We start from the raw sequence: 18,002 nt of genomic DNA on the forward strand, positions 1-18,002 counted from the left end.
TAGATGGAGAGGAAGATTGCTTCGGGAAGCCCTTGCATGCCCAGCTCCTATTCCCCCACCCGGTCAGCCTCCCTGTGGCCCTGGGAGGCCCTCCTAGTCCCCAACCCTGCCTCAGGCCCCTGGTCTGGACACAAAGAGCCACAGATGCAGGAAGAAGACTGTCAGAGGGCGGGAGCCTCGGCCCAGCTCCTCCTACCAGCCCTCTAGAGAAAGGGTGACACAGAGCCCCCCACCCAGAGGCCTAGTCCACGTGGAAGGACCTTCTCAGTGCACCTCCTTTCCCACCCTGTTTTCCAGAACTCCCAGGGGCGCCCACCAACCTGGGCATTTCCAACATCGGCCCCCGCTCCGTGACCTTGCAGTTCAGGCCGGGCTATGATGGGAAGACCTCCATCTCCCGCTGGCTGGTGGAGGCCCAGGTAAGCCCTGCTGCCGGCCGCAGGCACGCCCGTGTGCTTGAGAGCACACCATACATGTGTTCACACCTGTGGGGGTTTCACATGCAGCTGTCAGGTGGCCAAATACACCGAAAATGCCCACCGTGGCCGGTTCTGCCTCCACGTCACCTGCGCACTGTGCACACACGCACGTGCATCACAGACATGCACACATATATGCACACGTGCACACGCACACACCAGTTCCCGTGGGGCGGGTGGGGACTGGCCGGCCTGCAGAAATACACAGGCGCAGCCCACAGCCCCGTAAGTGGCGAGTCTCCACTTTGGCTGCACGCAGGGAGCGTCCATAAGTTCCAACGCCTGGGCCGCACCCCCCAGAAATTCGGATTCTGATGTCGCTGAGGTTTGAGAAGCATGCCAGCGTGTTCAGAATCCCCTGGGAAGCTTGGTAAACACCCAGATTCCCAGGTACCACCCCCCAGGGGTTCTGATGGGCTAGGTCTAGGGCAGGGCCCTGGGGTGGGTTTCTAGCAAGCATTCCACCAGATTCTGACACAAGACGGCTCGGGGTCATGCTTGAAGTCATGTTTCAGGGCCTGCAAAGGTGGTGACCCCATTTGGGGCCCTCCAGGTGAGCCCTGGGGTGAAATCAAGGCTTTCCATGGGAAGCGCTTCATCTCCAAGAACCTGGGGCACAGAACATCTGAGCCCCACAAGCCGAGCAGGTCTAAGAGTGTCTCCTTTTTCCAGGTAGGCGTGGTTGGGGAGGGGGAGGAGTGGCTGCTGGTTCACCAGCTCACCAACGAGCCCGACGCCCGCTCCATGGAGGTGCCCGAACTCAACCCCTTCACCTACTACAGGTACGGCAGGGTGCGGGGGCTGCCCAGACCTGGACAGGCTTTGGCCCTGGGGTCCTGCCCTCATCACCTTGCTCACTCCCTTCCCCCACCCCAGCTTCCGAATGCGCCAGGTGAACATCGTGGGCACCAGCCCACCCAGCCAGCCTTCCAGAAAGATCCAGACCCTCCAGGCACCCCCTGACATGGCCCCAGCCAACGTGACCCTGCGCACGGCCAGTGAGACCAGCCTGTGGCTCCGCTGGATGGTGAGATTCCCACGAGGGCAGTGGGGGTAGGATGGCTCCTTGGTCCTTGTCACCCTGTTATGGTCATTGCCTCCGAGGGGCCACATCAAAAGCAGGGGTTAGCCAGAATACCCACAGCTCCCTTCTCTTTTCTTTACACCTAGCACCTTTAAGGTGCCTGATACTCAGTCTCAGCGAGTGAACAAATGCCTTTTGTGAGAAGGAACTAGAAAATGCTGTTGAGTGAGCATTGCCAGGTGCCAAGCGTTTTATGTGTTTTCTTCCATTTAATCCTCCCGGTCATCCTGCAAAGGGCACATTGCGACCCCAATTTACAGCTAAGGCAATGGAGGATCAGAGAGGTTAGGAACTCGCCCATGGCCACACAGCTCCCAAGTGGTGGGCCTGGGGTTCAGATGTAAGTTGTCCCCTGCACCAAGTCCGTGAGTGAGGGGTTGTTTCTGAGGTTGCAGGGCAGGTGCGGGAGACCATCCCCACAGGTCAGGGCTGCGTGTCGAGGGCCGTTACCCCAGGTGACCCTGCACCAGGTAATAATATGAACATCCTGAGGGCTTTCTCCTGCCAGGCACAGTTCTGAGCACTTTATTCAAAGTCGGGCCTGGAATCCTCTCCACAGGCTTGTGACAGCAGAGTGATCCTGGGCCCCTACTTTACAGCTGGGGAAACTGAGGCAGAGAGTGGTCAAATCACTGGCCCAAGTCCCACCCACCTGCCGCTGCCAACATCCTCCCATATCCTCTAGTTAACAGCAGGGCTCGGTTTCCCAACCCGGGGAGTCTGGTCCCCCCGAAATCCACAGCCTTACCCACTGAGCACACTGCCACCCCGTCTTCTGGGGATCAGGAACGAACATGTCTCCCTGGTGCCGTTCCCCCCAGGACAGTGTTTTCCCGACTGCTGCCCCACACAGCAGCCATCCAAGAGGTGCTAGGAGCATATGGGAATTCGGAGACAAACGAATGTGGGGAACAGCACCCCGCAGCCTGGCTCCTCTCCTTAGAGAGCGCTAGGAAGAGCCTGCCTGACCCCCCCCCCCCCTTCACTGGCCGGTCTGGCCACGCACAACTCGGTTTTGTTTCCACATGAGATCTCCTACCACTTGGTACAAAACACCATTTGCAGAACACCATGCTGTGGGATTGACTGGAAAGCCCTTTCCCTTTCGCTTAGGCAGACGCCTGGTAGAAGGAGCCCATGGCACCGTCAGCCCTGGACAAACGGTCTCACGATTATAAGTCTCCTCCCGGGGGGCAGCGCCGGGCAGAACCGTCCTTCCGTCGGCTCGGTGGCCCCCACACCACGGGCAGTGCTCCTATTACTGCTCGCTCGGCCCCTTCCCTCCTAGGCTCTGGCCCCCTCCGGGCCGGCTCCCTGCCCTCCTCCTGCAGCTCACTTTACGGTTTCCAAACACTAAAAGACTGGAGACTGACGGATGCCCAGGGGGCTGGAGCAGGAATAAAAAGGCAATTGGCACACTGCTCAGGGCCCCAGGCACTTCCAGTCTTGCTTAATGGTGCACGGCCCGTTACCTTTCCCTAGCAGGTAAGGAAGCGTGCGCTCTAGGCCCATCGATTGCTGTCTTAATGGTCTCTGGTCGGCTTCACTAAGTGTCTGTGGGAGCAGGGCTGGCAGGAGGCAGTGAGTACGCGGGGAGTGAGGCAGAGGCCGAGGAACGGGAGGAGGTGGGTCAGAATGTGGGGAGCCTGTGGACCATGGGCCCTTTGGAGCCCCCGGGGACACAGAACGCCCCAGCGCCGGCTCTGCCTCCTTCGGAGAGAGTCTGAAGGCTGAGTCCGCAGCTCACACCTGCTCCAGGTCACAGGTCCCCCCAACACGCACACACCCCCATTGCTTACCAACACTGCCCAGGTTCATCCAAACGACCTTGAGCCAGTAGCCGCAGCCCCAGCAGCCTAGGAAGGGGATCTGTCTTTTCTCGTGGCTGAAACTCCCCAGAAGGAGGAGGCTGAAACGGAGCAGGAGAGATTCAGGCCTCCTGCTGGAAGGACGGCTGCCAGTGACTGGTGCTTCCTCCAGGCTTGAGACGCTGTGCCCCCACGCTTGCTTCTCCAAGGGCGGCCGTGAGCTGAGAGCAGGCATGTTAGAGGCAATTAAGTAAGTGTGTGGTGGCAGCCCAAGCAAGGGAGTTAAGTGGTAGAGACAGCCAAGGCCAGAGGTGCTGTGCTCACCAGCCTGTTGGACAGACGGGCTTTGTGGGTCACCTCTCCAGTCTGACTGCCCTAGCCGGGTAGTGAGTTTGCCATGTGCACAGCAAAGAATGGGTGTTGCCTCTCCTCGGAGCTTGGCACAGACAGTCAGGGAGACAGGGGGAGCCGCCGGAAACACAGACTCACAAATTCTGAGCCCCACCCGGCGAGAGCACCTCCCATGGGCACGGACGGGGTGGATGGTGGGGGTGATAATCCTGTAGGGCTCCCTGGAAGAGAGTGCACAAGCCAGATAGTCCCCCGCACGGGGCGGGCCTGTCCTCACGGCCGCTCTGGACCCCACCTTCCTGCAGCCTCTTCCGGAGATGGAATACAACGGGAACCCCGAGTCGGTGGGCTACAAGATCAAATACAGCCGGGCAGACGGCCATGGCAAGACGCTGAGCCACGTGGTCCAGGACCGCGTGGAGCGTGAGTACACCATCGAAGACCTTGAGGAGTGGACAGAGTACCGCGTCCAGGTCCAGGCCTTCAATGCCATCGGGAGCGGGCCCTGGAGCCAGACGGTGATGGGCAGGACCCGGGAGTCAGGTACTGTGGCCTTTGCGCCAGCCCCCCAAATCCCCACAGCCTGTGGTGGGGATCCCCCCACCTCTGTCTCTCTGCCCTCACGGCCTTCCAAGGGCACAAAGGCTGGAGCTGTTGTTCAGAATAAGCCCAGGCTTACTTTCCTGTTCGTGCTCAACATCCCGGCAGAGTGCCCGACCTTGTTGCCGTGTTCCCCAGCTCCCAAAATTGGGGGGCTGGGGCATCCCCACCCCTTCAGGTTAGCCAGGCAGTTTTTCCCTGCAAACTGCCCCTGTGTCTGTGCCCTCACCTTTAACCCTGACACCCAGTAGTGCCTGAAAGTACCGGAGATGGGGAGGTCGGTTCAGCTCTCAGAACATTCCAGAAGCAGAATCAGCAGCTCATGGGCCCCTGGCAAGGGGTCACCCACAGAATATGAGCCCCCAGCCTTCAGGCAGCCCTCATGCATCCACATGTGGTTCACCACTCTGAGGCTTTTTCCTGGCCCCTTTTAAGGGATGTCCCTCCCCATCCCAGCCCCTCCCCCCCTCTCACTGCTGCGCAGACAGGAAACGGGGCCTCATCCTCACATTGGCCCAAGCAGAGGATAGCAGGGAGGCTACTCGGAAGCCAGAAGCAGCATCTGCGATGTTCCAGAGCCACCAAGAATCACTGCAGGATAATTTGCTACTTGGGGACCAGGTGTCACACCTTCTTCCCCTGTAGGGCCAACTGGGTCCTGAGCTCCTGCTCTCCGCTCCCTCTCTCCCTCAGTCCCGTCCTCTGGCCCCACCAACGTGTCTGCGCTGGCCACCACCTCCAGCAGCATGCTGGTGCGCTGGAGCGAGATCCCTGAGGCTGACCGCAATGGGCTCGTGCTGGGCTACAAGGTGAGTCCTGGCTCCAGGGTCGCCTGCGTCCCCATCCAAGGTGCCCTGTCCTCGTGACCCCTGGGGCCCACGTCTCCGCCTTCGGGAGTGGACACCCAGGAGATCCTGGCGTCTGTGGTCCGCACAGCACGGCAACCAAGGAATCCTGCCTCAGGGCTGGAGGCTTCCAGGGAGCCCCAGGTCCTTGGGAAACGCCCCCACCCATCCCCGTAGCCCCCAGGAGGCCCCGCTGGCTGCCCCAGCCTCGCTCAGCCCATGGGCCCAGTACCCGTCATCTTCTAGAACTGCTCCCATAGCTGCACCTAGCCACAGGGTTCAGCCTGGCCTACAGGTTTGGAGATGTGGCTTGATGTCCTGGCTCCGTCACTACTGGCTATGTGACCTTGTGCAAGTCGTGCCCCCTCACTGAGCCTGTTTTCCTAGCTGAATGCTCCCTAAGAAACCTTCCAGCTCCCCGGCCCAGTGCATCTTTGTGTCCCCTGCTCTCCCAGAGCCCAAGCTTCACCACATCCCATGCCCCTCAGGTTCACTTTGAGTAAAGGTCTCTGCGAGGAGCCACTCCGAGGAGCCACTCCAAGGAGCCCAGGGTCCACCGGCTCTATTCCTGCCGCCTCGCTCCAGGGATGGGACTTGGGAAAGGTGCTGGCAGGCAAGACCCAGACCCCAGGCCCTCACTCCCTGTGCTGTGCTCTGGCAGGTGATATATAAGGAGAAGGACTCGGATTCCCAGCCCCGGTTCTGGCTGGTGGAAGGGAACTCGTCCCGCAGCGCCCAGCTCACGGGCTTGGGCAAATACGTGCTCTACGAGGTCCAGGTGCTGGCCTTCACGCGCATCGGGGACGGCAGCCCCAGCCACCCTCCCATCCTGGAGCGGACGCTGGATGATGGTAAGTTTGAATCCCTGTGCGCCTGGGGAGGCTGGGAGCTCTTCTTCCTGCTGCCTGCCCGGCCCTGCCCCTCTGGGCTCAAACTTTGCCCCAAAGGGAACGGTGGCATCAGGCTTCTCCTGTGGGAGGCAGGTCACCGAGGGCCACCGACCCACCTCAAGGGGATACACATCGCAGACTGTGCATCCCTGAGGAAGAAGTGGAAGGCAAGGACAGTTCGACATCGGTTTCGGTCTCTTGCACACTCTCCGGAGTGTGCACGGAAGCGCACGGAATAGAGACTCGGCACCCGTCCTGATTTGGGTTTTGCCTGGGGCAGCTTCACTTGGAGTAAAGGTCTGTGCAAGGAAAAGGCTTGCTTCTTCCTGGGCACGAGCCTCCTGGTCCCATTTGCAAAAGAGCGATGCCAGTGGGGCGCCTGGCATTCATCCCTGCGGCAGAACTTTCTGTCAAAGGCTGACCGACAGGCCCTCGGCTCCCTCCCGTCTCCCCACACACATACTCTGACTGCCCACCACAAACATTGCTGGGGTCCAGGCAAGAGTGCAAAAGGAAGCACAAACACCATATGTCTGCATATTCTAAAGTTATAAATCAAGCTAATGACCCATTAAATTCAATATGTTTGACCCTCCTGCCTTGACCTGGGAGGCCAAGTTCAAGTTTAGAAATCTCAAGACTTTTGGGGGTTCTCTGTTCTGAAGAGGCAGCACAGAGAGAGTTGCCCGTCCTCCCCTGTGCCCTGTTCCCTTCCCCTTCTCTCCCCTGACACATGGCACTCAGTCTCCATCCACATGCCCCAAACAGCTGCCCCCTGGCCCTCCCTTGGTCCAGAGGTGCAAGTCTGGAGGGTGGACCTGGGGAACGAGCCCATGCAAACCCGGGAAAAGGAGGTTTTCGGGCGCAGGGTGGGCCCCACAGCCGACTCACCCTACGGGCGGAAGTCAGAGTGGTGCCTTGTAAAGCACAGGCCCAGGACAAGGCCCCTTGCCCAGTTCTGAGGGCAACCCTGCCCGTACACATGTGTGTGCGCATACGTGTATGTGCACACGGACACTGGGCCAAAGGAAGCTGGAGCCTGGTCCCTTCTGGTTCCTACCAAATAATGCCCATTTTTGAGGGTAGAAGCCTCACCGATAGCATCTCTGTGTCCCATGTTGGATCGCGGTGCCAGGCACAGAGCAGCCCTCCACAGGAGATCATTGAGCCGAGTGTGCCCTTCCCCCACAGCCCGCCCCCCTGCTTTGCTGGAGCTGGGCCAGGCGTGGGGTGGGGCTAAGCCGCAGCTGCACCGCCACCTGCTTCTCCTTTGTCCCCTCCAGTCCCGGGACCGCCCATGGGCATCCTCTTCCCAGAGGTGAGGACCACATCCGTGCGACTGATCTGGCAGCCTCCCGCTGCCCCCAACGGCATCATTCTTGGTAAGCCCCTACCCTCTCCGGTGCCCTGGCTACAGGTAGAAAGAGGAGGCATAAGGTGTAAGGGAGGCCAGAGGGAGACTAGGCCCAGGCAGTGTCCACATCTCCTCGAGAATGATTTTGAGTCTTATTGCTCCCACTAGAAGTGTCGTTTGGAGGGCATGGTCAAGGTTGAGGTTCCTCAAGGGCTATTCATTAGCTATGTGTTCCTAAATACTCCCCGATACCAGCCGACTGGCCATCTGGTAAACCTCAGCTGCGATTCCTATGTGTGGCCAGGTGAGGGCGCGCTGGCCAACTCAGCGCAGCCAGTCCGACCTAAGGCACAGAAGGAGCCTGCAGATCAGAGCATTTCATATTCAAGGATCCTCCCCTAACACACACACACACACACACACAGACACGCAGCCCCTCAGGGGAAGGCTCACGGGCTTGAAGTCAGCAGCCTTGTGAACTTGAGCAAGCCGGCTCCGTCACAGCCTCAGCCCCCGCACCTGGGAAACGGTGGCCGGCACGACCTGTGGCTGGCGTGGGGCCCTCAGTGGTGGCACCCCGCAGCACCCGCCCCAGAGGAAGGCCACACCTCAGAGGGCAGAGGTGACTGCCAAGAAGCCCTGCAGGAGGGCCTGGGGCAGTGAGAAGGAGGCCGGGCATGGGCAGGGCATCCACAGAGCCCCACCGGGGAGGGCATGCGCCTTGGACTTAGAAAGACGGGGGCTGGAATTCCAGCTCACTCACTTCCTAGCAGGTGGTCTGGCCCCTCGGAGCCCCTGTTCCCCTCACCTGAGGCTGCCATGGGGGTCACGGACTCTGTGTGTAGAGTGCCCCCACAGCCACACTCCCCACGTGGCAGCTGAGGACACAAGAATGACCAAGAAGGCTTCAAGCCGACGAACCACAGCCGGGGGAGCCCAGGGCACCGGGGACAGCTGCCCTGCCTCCCAGCACAGCCCATGTCCTTCCTTCCCACAGCTTACCAGGTCACACATCGGCTCAACGCCACCACGGCCAACACGGCCACGGTGGAGGTGCTGGCACCCAGCGCCCGCCAGTACACGGCCACCGGCCTCAAGCCAGAGTCCGTCTACCTGTTTCGCATCACAGCCCAGACCCGCAAGGGCTGGGGAGAGGCCGCTGAGGCCTTGGTGGTAACCACCGAGAAGAGAGGTGACTGCCCACCGGGGCTGGGGAGGCCTGGGGGCAGCTGAGGTGGTGGGGAGGGGGTCCCAGCCAACCCAGGTGCTCTTACCCTGTCCTCGCCTCACTGCCCTGACCTGGAGTGGCAAGTGGGCTGAAATCTGAGTCAGGGTCGGCAAGGGCTCTAGTGGACTTCCAGAAGCTGAGCTGGGAGTTGCCTTCCCGAGGATTCTGCTTTGCCTCAGCAACTGGTTTTCTGTAGGCGGAGGGTTGGTGAGGCCAGCTTCGTTCCCCTCTCCCTTCCCCTTATCAAAGATGGTGTCCAGTTGGGTGGCGGGTGGGGCTGCAGCCCGGAGCCCCGGCTGCCACTGGCCTGCTGCTGCGAGCCGGTGCCTGGCCAGAGGTCGGGCTCCCCTGAAGCAGGCTGACACCCCAATTCCTGTGAAAGTGGTTCATTGGACAGTGTTCCCAGGAAAAACCAATAGGGCAGCAGGTCTCCACGGGGAGCTGCTTTGCCGCCCCAGAGAACGTTAGGCAGTGTCTGGAGGTGTCTGAGTTGTCACAGCTAAGAGGGAGCTCCGACTGGCATCCAGGGGGTGGAGGCCAGGGTGCTGCCACACCCTCTAGTGGGCAAGACGGTCCCATCGACAGACTCGGCCGCCCCACGTGCCAGAGTGCCGAGGCCAAGAAGCCCTGCAGGAGGGCCTGGGGCAGTGAGAAGGAGGCCGGGCATGGGCAGGGCATCCACAGAGCCCCACCGAGGGAAGCGTGGGCTCCGTCCCACTCAATCAGGGATGGCGCAGGCCCCATCTCAGCCCTGGGGCAGGCGGGGGCAAAGGAGCTGGGTGTTTGGACCTCCTGCCTGCCAGTCCCCAGTTGGGCTGCCCTCAGGACGTCTAAATTCCCAGGCACCCAGGCCTCTAATGGCCTGAGGACAGGTCGTGGGCCAGGAGCCCCGGGTGCTGGCTGTGGGAACCTGTGTGCGCGGAAAGGGGGTGGGGCCGCGGGCCTCAGGCCTGAGCCCAGAGCACCTCCTTCTCTTCCTTGCAAAAGCTCACCCCCACGCCTTCCTGGCTCCCCGCCCCTGTCCCCCTGCCTCCTCCCAGACCGCCCGCAGCCCCCCAGCAAGCCGGTGGTGCAGCAGGAGGATGTGAAGGCACGCAGCGTGCTGCTGTCCTGGGAGCCGGGGAGCGACGGCCTGTCCCCCGTGCGCTACTACACTGTGCAGACCCGCGAGCTGCCCGGCGGCCGGTGGGCGCTGCACTCGGCCTCCGTGAGCCACAATGCCTCTGCTTTCGTGGTGGACAGGTGAGGCCGGGGCACCGGCAGCTCCGCTCCACCCCTCCCAGCCCAGACAGCACCAGCGGGGGTCCAGGTGGGGGAGGCCGGAGGGGGGAGTGGGGGGCTCCGAGCATGCTCCTGGAACCGCACCTCCCGGAACCCCGCCTCCGACTCTGTCCTGACCTCCCTCCCTGCTCTCTGGAGCCCTGCGAGGGTTGCCTGTTCATTATCCATTTCTGGAGCCTGGGAGCCCCCCGTAGTGAGGCGCTCCCCATCCCTCATTAGCAGTTCCTCCCAGCCAGACAGCAGCTCCCTCTCCATCTGGAATAGGGGAGCGGAGCCTGTTCCGAGATTCTGGCTTCGATTTAATTCCTAGTGGGTCGTATTTTTTCTATTCCGGTTGACGTGACCGAGAGTTTTGAGCTATACTTCCTCTCCTCACCCCACACTCCCAGTAAATCTAAAGGGAAGACGTTTGCCTGCAGAGGAACAAGGCTGATAGAGATGAAGGGCTGGTTAACTCTTGAGAACCGTGACCCTTCCTAAGTTTACTGAATTCTAGAAAGGGATAGCATTTCTCAGAGAAGGAGTTTGCTCAGAGTGGGGATTATCGGTGCTCTCATAGCAGCTTGCCCCTGTGAGGTAGGAGACGGGTAGAGAGAGCCACCTGGGGCTAGAGGTGAGGCCACACCCAGGCTGGCATCAGGCCTGGGAGGGCCTGCTGGGATACACCTTCTTTTTGAGCCTTGATGTCCCCATCTGTGTAATGGAGCAGCACCCTCTGCCCCGCCCCCTTTCCCTGCACGGAGATGGCCGGGTGAGGCATGAGGGGATACCTCTGCTCATTGAACCCCATCGCCCCCATAGGCTCAAGCCCTTCACGTCCTACAAGTTCCGAGTGAAGGCGACCAATGACATTGGGGACAGCGAGTTCAGCGAGGAATCGGAGCCACTGACCACTCTGCAGGCCGGTCAGTGCCCCCCCACTCGGAACTCTTTCTCTTGGCCCACTTGCTCTTCCTGGGCACTGGGCATTCTCTTCGGAGGGGAGGGGCCCCCAAAGGTGGGAGGGGCAGAGGGCCCACTGGCCCTTTGTCTAGCTCTCTGGGCAGGTCCCAAGGAGGTTTGGGCCAGAGGGGCCTTTGCTGTGGGCTCGGGCCCCCACGCCAAGCCCAGCAACCTAATGTGTTCCTTCTCTGCTGTCCCCAAGCTTGTGGCCAACCCCAGAAAACCAGCGAAGAGGCTTGGGAGGGGGGGCCTCAGCAGCAGCAGCATCAGACACCTGTGGCTGCCGGACCAAGAGGAGGGGGCTCTGGGCTCTTGGGTTCAGACTAGGGTCAGGGCTCCAGGCCCCCTCCTTCCAGACTTGCAGAAGAATCTACTCCCTGTGGCCTCCAGGGGGCCTAAGCCCCAGCCCCCAGAGCTCATGTGCCTGTCTCTCTCTCCAGCGCCCGACGAAGCACCCACCATTGTGTCGGTGACACCCCACACCACCACCTCCGTGCTGATCCGATGGCAGGTACGGCCCAGCAGGCAGGGAGGGTCCCATGTCCCAGGAGAGCTCAGACATGCTCTGTGTGGGGACCAGAAAGGCGACAGCCCCCAGCAAGGCTGGAACATCTTACACACACCCACAGACATGCCTCTCATTCCGCTCTCCAGATAATTCTCTCGGGCAAGCACTGCTCCAGCCCCCTGCAGACAAGGACCCAGTCCTCAGGGAAGTGACATGAATGGGCCTGGTGATACAGCTAGTAAGTGGCAGGGTCAGGCTTAGTGCCCTCAGAGCTGCCAATCCTGGGACAGAAAAGTGCGTGGGGTCCCCAGGAACCCTGTCCCACCGTCAGTGAAGGAATTCCTGATCCAACCAAACCAAACACAGCTGTACATGCCTGGCCGGAACCCTGAGCGGGAACCCATCGTCCGGGGACAGAGAACCCCCTTCCTCCACTCCTCCCCCCGTTGCCTGCTTTTTTGGTGGGCACGGTTTTGTTTTGTGGTTTTTTTTTTTTAAGATTTTATATATTTATCTATTTATTTATTTGAGAGAGAGAGAGAAAATGGGCAGAGGGAGAGGGAGAGGGAGGAGCAGAGTCCCCGTTGAGCAGGGAGCCCAACACGGGGCTCGATCCCAGGACCCTGGGATCTCAGGACCTGAGCTGAAGGCAGACGGTTCACCAGGTGAGCCACCCAGGCGTCCCTTGGTGGGCACTGTTGTCCTGCCATGGTCTGAGGAAGACCACCAGACATATCTGAGACCAGGCTGCCAGTCTCTGCCTGTGGGACCCTCCTGTATGCTCCCAAGTCCAGCCTCTGGACTCGGCAGGTCACCCACAGGGGCCCCAAAGCAGCAAACCCTGGTCTCCGCTTTTTGGAATGAGAGGGGCAGGCCTTTGTCCACTGGCAGTGTCCCCCTGGATGGGAAACCCCTTGAGGAAGAAACAAGAAGAGGCCGCAGCCCCTCCCCAGCCCGAGGCCTCACTGCAACAGGACACTCCCTTGAATGAAAATGACCTTGTGCAGCCAGAAGCCAGGACCAGGCCAGCAGAGCCCCGGGCCATCCTGGGGAAGGGTGCCGGGAGGCGCCAGCTGCAGTCAGGGAGACAGTGCAGGAGCTAATAAAAGGCTGAACCACTTCAGCGGGATTTTAAAAAGAGGTATCCTAAAAAGTAGTTTCCAGCTTCTCCTAAAGCCTGTTCTGTGGATGGGAGCAGAAAGCGAAGAGAAAACAATAAAAGGCGGAGCAGGGTCCGCGCATCCCAGCTCAGGGAGCGGCCTCGCAGGAAGCCCAGGAGACGCGGGTCAGGTGGGGGGTGGCGGGGTCGCTAGACCCAGGGAGGCTGCTGCTGTGGGAGGGTGCCCCTGGGCAAGGACCAGTCTAGGAGCAGAGCCCAAAGATGCTGTGTGCCCTTGGGCAAATTCCTTACCCTCTCTGAGCCTCACCTTGCTGTTCTGGGAACGGGAATGACAGGGAGATTCCAGTCCTTCCCTGCCCCACAGGGAATATTGCAGAAATGAAATAACCTCATGAGAAATGCTTCTTAAATTAAAAATGCTCAGGGTCATTTTGATTTCTTTTCCCGGGGGGGCTCAGGCTCTGCCCTGTGGTCACAGGCAGCAGGATGGGAGGGGGGCAGAGTGGAAGCGGGTGAGCCTCGGTGTTTCCTGCCCCTCCCCATTCTCCGCTCCCTTCCCTGCAGCCACCGGCAGAGGACAAGATCAACGGCATCCTCCTGGGCTTCCGGATCCGGTACCGGGAGCTGCTCTATGAGGGGCTGAGGGGCTTCACGCTGCGTGGCATCAACAACCCGGGGGCCAAGTGGGCCGAGCTTACCTGTGAGTGGCATCCGCATCCGCAGGGGTCAGGGGACAATGGGGCGGGCACACTCTCCCTGCCCTGAAGCTCTCAGCTTCCTGGAGCCACCCTGACCTGAAACCCGCTGCCCTCTCCTGAGCGCGCCTCTCCCCACCACCCCCATCCCGTTCAGTCACTGGGTGTTTATTGAGCACCTTCTGCATGCTCTCGGACACTGGGGGCACACCAGTGAACAAGATAGACGGCCCCTGCTCTCTCGGAGCTTACGGGCTCAAGGAGGAGCCGGTGCTCAAGAAGTAACTCAGAATAAATGTCTAAGACGGTTGGCATGACGGCCTCGGAGGCCTTTTCCAGGGGAGCCAGTGTCGGGTCAGGGAAGGCGGCCTCCCTGAAGGTGGCCTTGGCGCTGACCCTGGCGGATGATCCTGGGTCAACCCATCCAAAGCTAAAGGGAAAGCCCAGCAAAGGGCCTGAGGTGGAAAGGACCAGGAGCCAAGTCCGCTCACCCCAGTGACTGGCTGGTTGGAGGTCACTGGTCTGTCCTGGGGTCCTCGGAACCCGGCCTGCCTCTGAGCCCGTAAAGAGCCTGGTGGGAATCCTCCTTCCCAGGAAAGAGCCAGGAGCCTGGCGGGAATCCCAGGGAGAGTCACAGTCAGGGGAATGACGTGCTTGCCCTTTGGGGCAGGAGGCTGATGACTGGCTGTGGAGGACCAGAGGCAGGGGTGCCAGTGAGAGGCTTCTGCGGTCACCGAGAGACAGCAGGCAGCTGGGGCCAAGGCAGCAGCTCAGGATGGACTTGAGGGCCAGGATGGGAGAGGCCGTGGGCTCCGTGATCAGTTCACGGGGGGGGGCGGGGGAGTAGGCAGGAGAGAGGAACTCCAGGGGATTGGGGTCCCCGGGCGGGTGGGAGACGATGAGCATGCAAGGTGCTCTCCCATAATTCTCTGAAAACTTTTGTGCCTTTGCTTCTGACGAGTATTAGCAGACAACAAAATGAATGAACACAAAGCAAAGGAATATTCATAGAAAAACTCAGATGTCGCTGATCCAGCAGCTTGCACTCTTCTTATTTCTTGGCAGACCTGCGCTTGTGGTTGTGATTGTATATGCCTGTGGATAATGCAGTCCTATTTCCTGGCAGTAGAAGGGTTTCTGGTTCAGAGGAGAAAATTAACACCTCCATGGTTTCGGGATGGTTCTCTTGAAGTCCCACTGCAGTCAAGGGAGCGACTGGGGACCAAGGGTCCCCCAGAGCTGCCCTCAGGGGTGCTGGGCTCCAGGGGCTCGCAGTACCCTGTGTCCCCTCAGCCTCGTGTGCACCCTCTCTCGCTCCTGCCCGGGACCCCTAACTCACCGTCAGGCACCCGGACCCCCCTTCTGTCTGCATGTGTGCTGCTAGGTCCCGCCCCCACCCCACCCCTGTCCTGGGGTCTTTGCGGAGCAGGGTGTGTGTACTAACTTCCTCTGTGTGCTGTCTCCCTCTGGCCCCCTCGGCCTCCCGCCCCGTAGCCTTGTACTCCATGCGGAACCTGAGCCGGCCCAGCCTCACGCAGTACGAGCTGGACAGTAAGTCTCCCTGCATGGTGGCTCCCGAATCGGGCCCAGGCCTTCCACAGGGGTGGGGAGCGTGGGCCTCTGAGGCCACCCGAGCCCAGGTTGAATGGTGGGCGCGCCTCAGGCCGCTTGAAGAATGGGATCGCCCAAAGCACACGTGACTTTCTGAAACACGCAGAAACGTAGAGGGTGACCAGGGAAGTGTGCGTCTATCGGGTACAGAATGGAAGAGGGAGTAGCTCGGTCTCGTGCTCCGTGGGGTGGCTTCAGCGGGGGGACAGGAGGTCTGTGGGAGGAGCTCGGGGTCTGCTGCCTGGAAGGGCAGGCATCCACGGCAGTGCCCCACACCTCGTCCTGTCGGAGGCACTTTTCCGCACAGCTCTGTATGCCAGGCCAACTCCCACCCCCAACCTCCAGAGTGAGCAGAACCCCCACCGTCCCCCCAGGGACTTGGGAAGGTTCCTGATGGGTGCTGGTCCAAGTCTCACTCTCCTTCTAAAGTCTGTGGTTCTCCCTAAGGCTCAGAGCTTGGGCAGAGGGGCCCCATTCTCTGTTCAACACTAAGTGTGAGACTGTGTCGTCCTTCCCCTTCCTTCACCAGCCAGTGGCCCACATGGGCTGTGCGGCTGGTTAAGTTAGGGTGACTCCCCCACCCCATTTCAGGTGAAGGGCAGAACTCCCCCTGCCACCGAGGAAGGGGGAGAAGGGCAGGATGCCCAGGGAGAGCGGTTGGAGAACCTTCTAGCCTCCTTCACCAACCGGGGATGGCTGGCAACTCCCATCCAGGGTTTTGGGGCCCATTTTCTTTCAACTGCCCTTGTCCCCCAGCTTCCGTCCAGGCATCTCCACCCAGGACCCCCAAACTTGGCAAAAACATGGCGTTTCTTAGCCCAGAATTCACATCCAATAAGCCCCTTCCCTGAGGGCTGAGCTCCCTGTGTGAAGAGCTCCTTGATGGGGCCTGGGCAGCTGAGAACTTCAGGCATCTGCCGTGCTGGGGACGTGGTGACCCGTGACCCAGTGTGCCCGGGACAGGCCCGAAAGGGTGACCCATGACCCGGTGTGCCCAGGAGAACAGTATTGGTTCACACTAGTTGTCCCTGCATTAATATTAATAGTGTCTCTTTCAGTCTCCAAGTGTCTAGTAAGCTCAGCCTTGTCCGGGTAGGTGTCCTGTGTCCCGATTCCCAGGGAGGAGACAGAACATCCCCCGGCCACCCTACTCCTTACCTCTTCTTTCCCGAACCTTCAGGCAGGAACTAGAACCACATCATCACAGCCTCCGCCCTCCATGCTGACTCTGTCCCCTGCGGGGCAGTGACCTCTCTGTGCCCCTCCCCCCCCACAGATCTGAACAAACACCGGCGGTATGAGATACGGATGAGTGTGTACAACGCCGTGGGGGAGGGGCCCTTGAGCCCCCCCGAGGAAGTCTTCGTCGGGGAAGCAGGTGAGCCCGCCTGCCCTTCCAGCCCCAGCCTTTCCCAGCCCGGAAGTCCAGCCAGAGGACATACGGGATTCGGGGGCCCCAACCTACCCGCCTCCTCCCTAAAGCCCACTTGTGCCCCTCACTCACGACCTCTCACACGCTCCAGTGCCCACGGCGGCGCCCCGTAACGTGGCTGTCCACGGCGCCACGGCCACACAGCTGGACGTGACATGGGAGCCACCACCGCTGGAGAGCCAGAATGGAGACATCCAGGGCTATAAGGTACGGGGAGCTCCGGCAGAGAAGAGGGTCCGGGGGCAAAGGGCCAGCTTGGGGGTGGGAAGGAGAGGTCGGCAGGTCGACACCTGCTCCCTCGGCTGCTTGCACCCAATCCACTGGAATATTGTGCAGCACTGCAGAACGGCACCCATCCTCTCCAGCATCCTAGCCAGGCTGAGCTCAGATACAAGAAGCTCGGGCCTTGCTTCAGGCCGCACCCCCCACCCCAGTCCCCAACTCCCAGTGCCAGCAAAAGACCCCTCGAAGTGGTCACTCGGCCAACCCTAATTACAATATTGATTTGGCCAAGCAGCAAAGACCCCCGGCTAAGGACATGGAAATCTCTGTTTAAAATTATTTCCTGGTCCTAGACGATGTCCCGTGTTATAACAGAATTCAGTTCCTCTCCAGTGTTCTCAGAACCCTTTAGACCTCCTTCATCCTCTTGAATGCTGTGTGAAGCAGGCAGATTATAAACATTCGCACCCATTGTACAGATGTGGAAACCGAGACCCAGTTTAGGTTGTCCAGCAAGATCACAGAAAAAGCAGGTAGCAGATGGTCAGACGCCAGGTCTGCCAGCCCCGACCCTGTGCAGGGCAGGGGGTGGGGGGCACTGAGCGCAACTGCCAGAGGAGGTAGTGGACAAAATAATAATAATGCGTCTCCTGGGCCGGAGCCATTGGCGTGTCCGATGCCTGCCTCCTATGCCAGTACCCAGCGCCACTCTGATTCCTGGTGGGGAGTTGTTATTCCAGAGAGGAGCCCAGCGCAATGGTGGGGTGGGGAGTGCGAGACCCCCGCGGGGCCTCGTGGCTTACCCGGCTCAGCCCCCTCATCCCACAGGCAGAAGCCGAGTTCCCACAAGGGCCAGGGGCTTGCCCGGGTCACAAAGCTTGGTAAAATAGGTGGCCCCGGTTGAAGACAAAAACCCACACAGGAGTCTCTTTCTGCCTGGGGTGAAGGAGGCAGGAGAGCAGAGGAAAGGCGTCTTGCCAGGGAAGCGTAAAGGTGGGTGACACCCTGCAGGCCTGCCCAGAAGTGCCAGCTGGGAAAAGCTAAATCTCGCACCCCTCGCATAGGCCTCCCATGAGAAGGAGGAGGAGCCGGGGTGCAGCCTGCCACAGTCTGGTAGCCCCCGACTGTCCAGGTGTGGAAGCATCCGGCGAACGTGCAGCCCCGGGAAACGCGCGGACACACGGACCGCGTGTGTCACACGGCAGATGTCTGCGTGCTGGGAAAACATGGAGCTGGGGACACGGGGTGGCTGCATGCCAGACGTGCATTAACGTCCACGGTAATGAGCACGGACATTAACGATGGGCGGACGTCACCAGCCAGCGAGCACAGTCCAAGGAGCTGGGTGTGGGTCAGACCGAGCTGGGACGTGTGCACGGGCGGGCACGCCCATGCAGCTACAGTCTTTCGGGGACGCGTGTTTATGGAGCTGTTATTTTGTGCCCAGCAGTGTTTCTCAGTCTGGGAGTAAAGCAGTGAATCGAGAGGCAACATGAGCTTAAATTTTAGAGGAAGAAGACCAACAGTGGGCAAAACAAGTACCCCCTCCAGA

The 18,002-nt window shown here is 60.4% G+C and overlaps 1 protein-coding gene across 2 annotated transcripts in view; it reads left to right on the plus strand.

Moving 5' to 3' along the window:
• Positions 1-18,002, plus strand: part of SDK2 (sidekick cell adhesion molecule 2) — a 254,736-nt gene that overhangs the window by 206,611 nt on the left and 30,123 nt on the right. For both annotated transcript variants that reach the window (XM_057318008.1, XM_026512320.4), the window contains exons 22-36: positions 298-419; positions 1,152-1,261; positions 1,356-1,506; positions 4,028-4,265; positions 5,016-5,131; positions 5,829-6,018; positions 7,341-7,439; positions 8,409-8,603; positions 9,680-9,881; positions 10,722-10,825; positions 11,303-11,373; positions 13,055-13,190; positions 14,680-14,736; positions 16,073-16,174; positions 16,320-16,435. In XM_057318008.1, the coding sequence (XP_057173991.1) occupies positions 298-419; positions 1,152-1,261; positions 1,356-1,506; positions 4,028-4,265; positions 5,016-5,131; positions 5,829-6,018; positions 7,341-7,439; positions 8,409-8,603; positions 9,680-9,881; positions 10,722-10,825; positions 11,303-11,373; positions 13,055-13,190; positions 14,680-14,736; positions 16,073-16,174; positions 16,320-16,435 (2,009 nt within the window). The remainder of the gene's footprint in view (positions 1-297; positions 420-1,151; positions 1,262-1,355; positions 1,507-4,027; positions 4,266-5,015; positions 5,132-5,828; positions 6,019-7,340; positions 7,440-8,408; positions 8,604-9,679; positions 9,882-10,721; positions 10,826-11,302; positions 11,374-13,054; positions 13,191-14,679; positions 14,737-16,072; positions 16,175-16,319; positions 16,436-18,002) is intronic.

Source organism: Ursus arctos, unplaced genomic scaffold, assembly GCF_023065955.2.
Source record: "Ursus arctos isolate Adak ecotype North America unplaced genomic scaffold, UrsArc2.0 scaffold_24, whole genome shotgun sequence".
NCBI classification, from domain to species: domain Eukaryota; kingdom Metazoa; phylum Chordata; class Mammalia; order Carnivora; family Ursidae; genus Ursus; species Ursus arctos.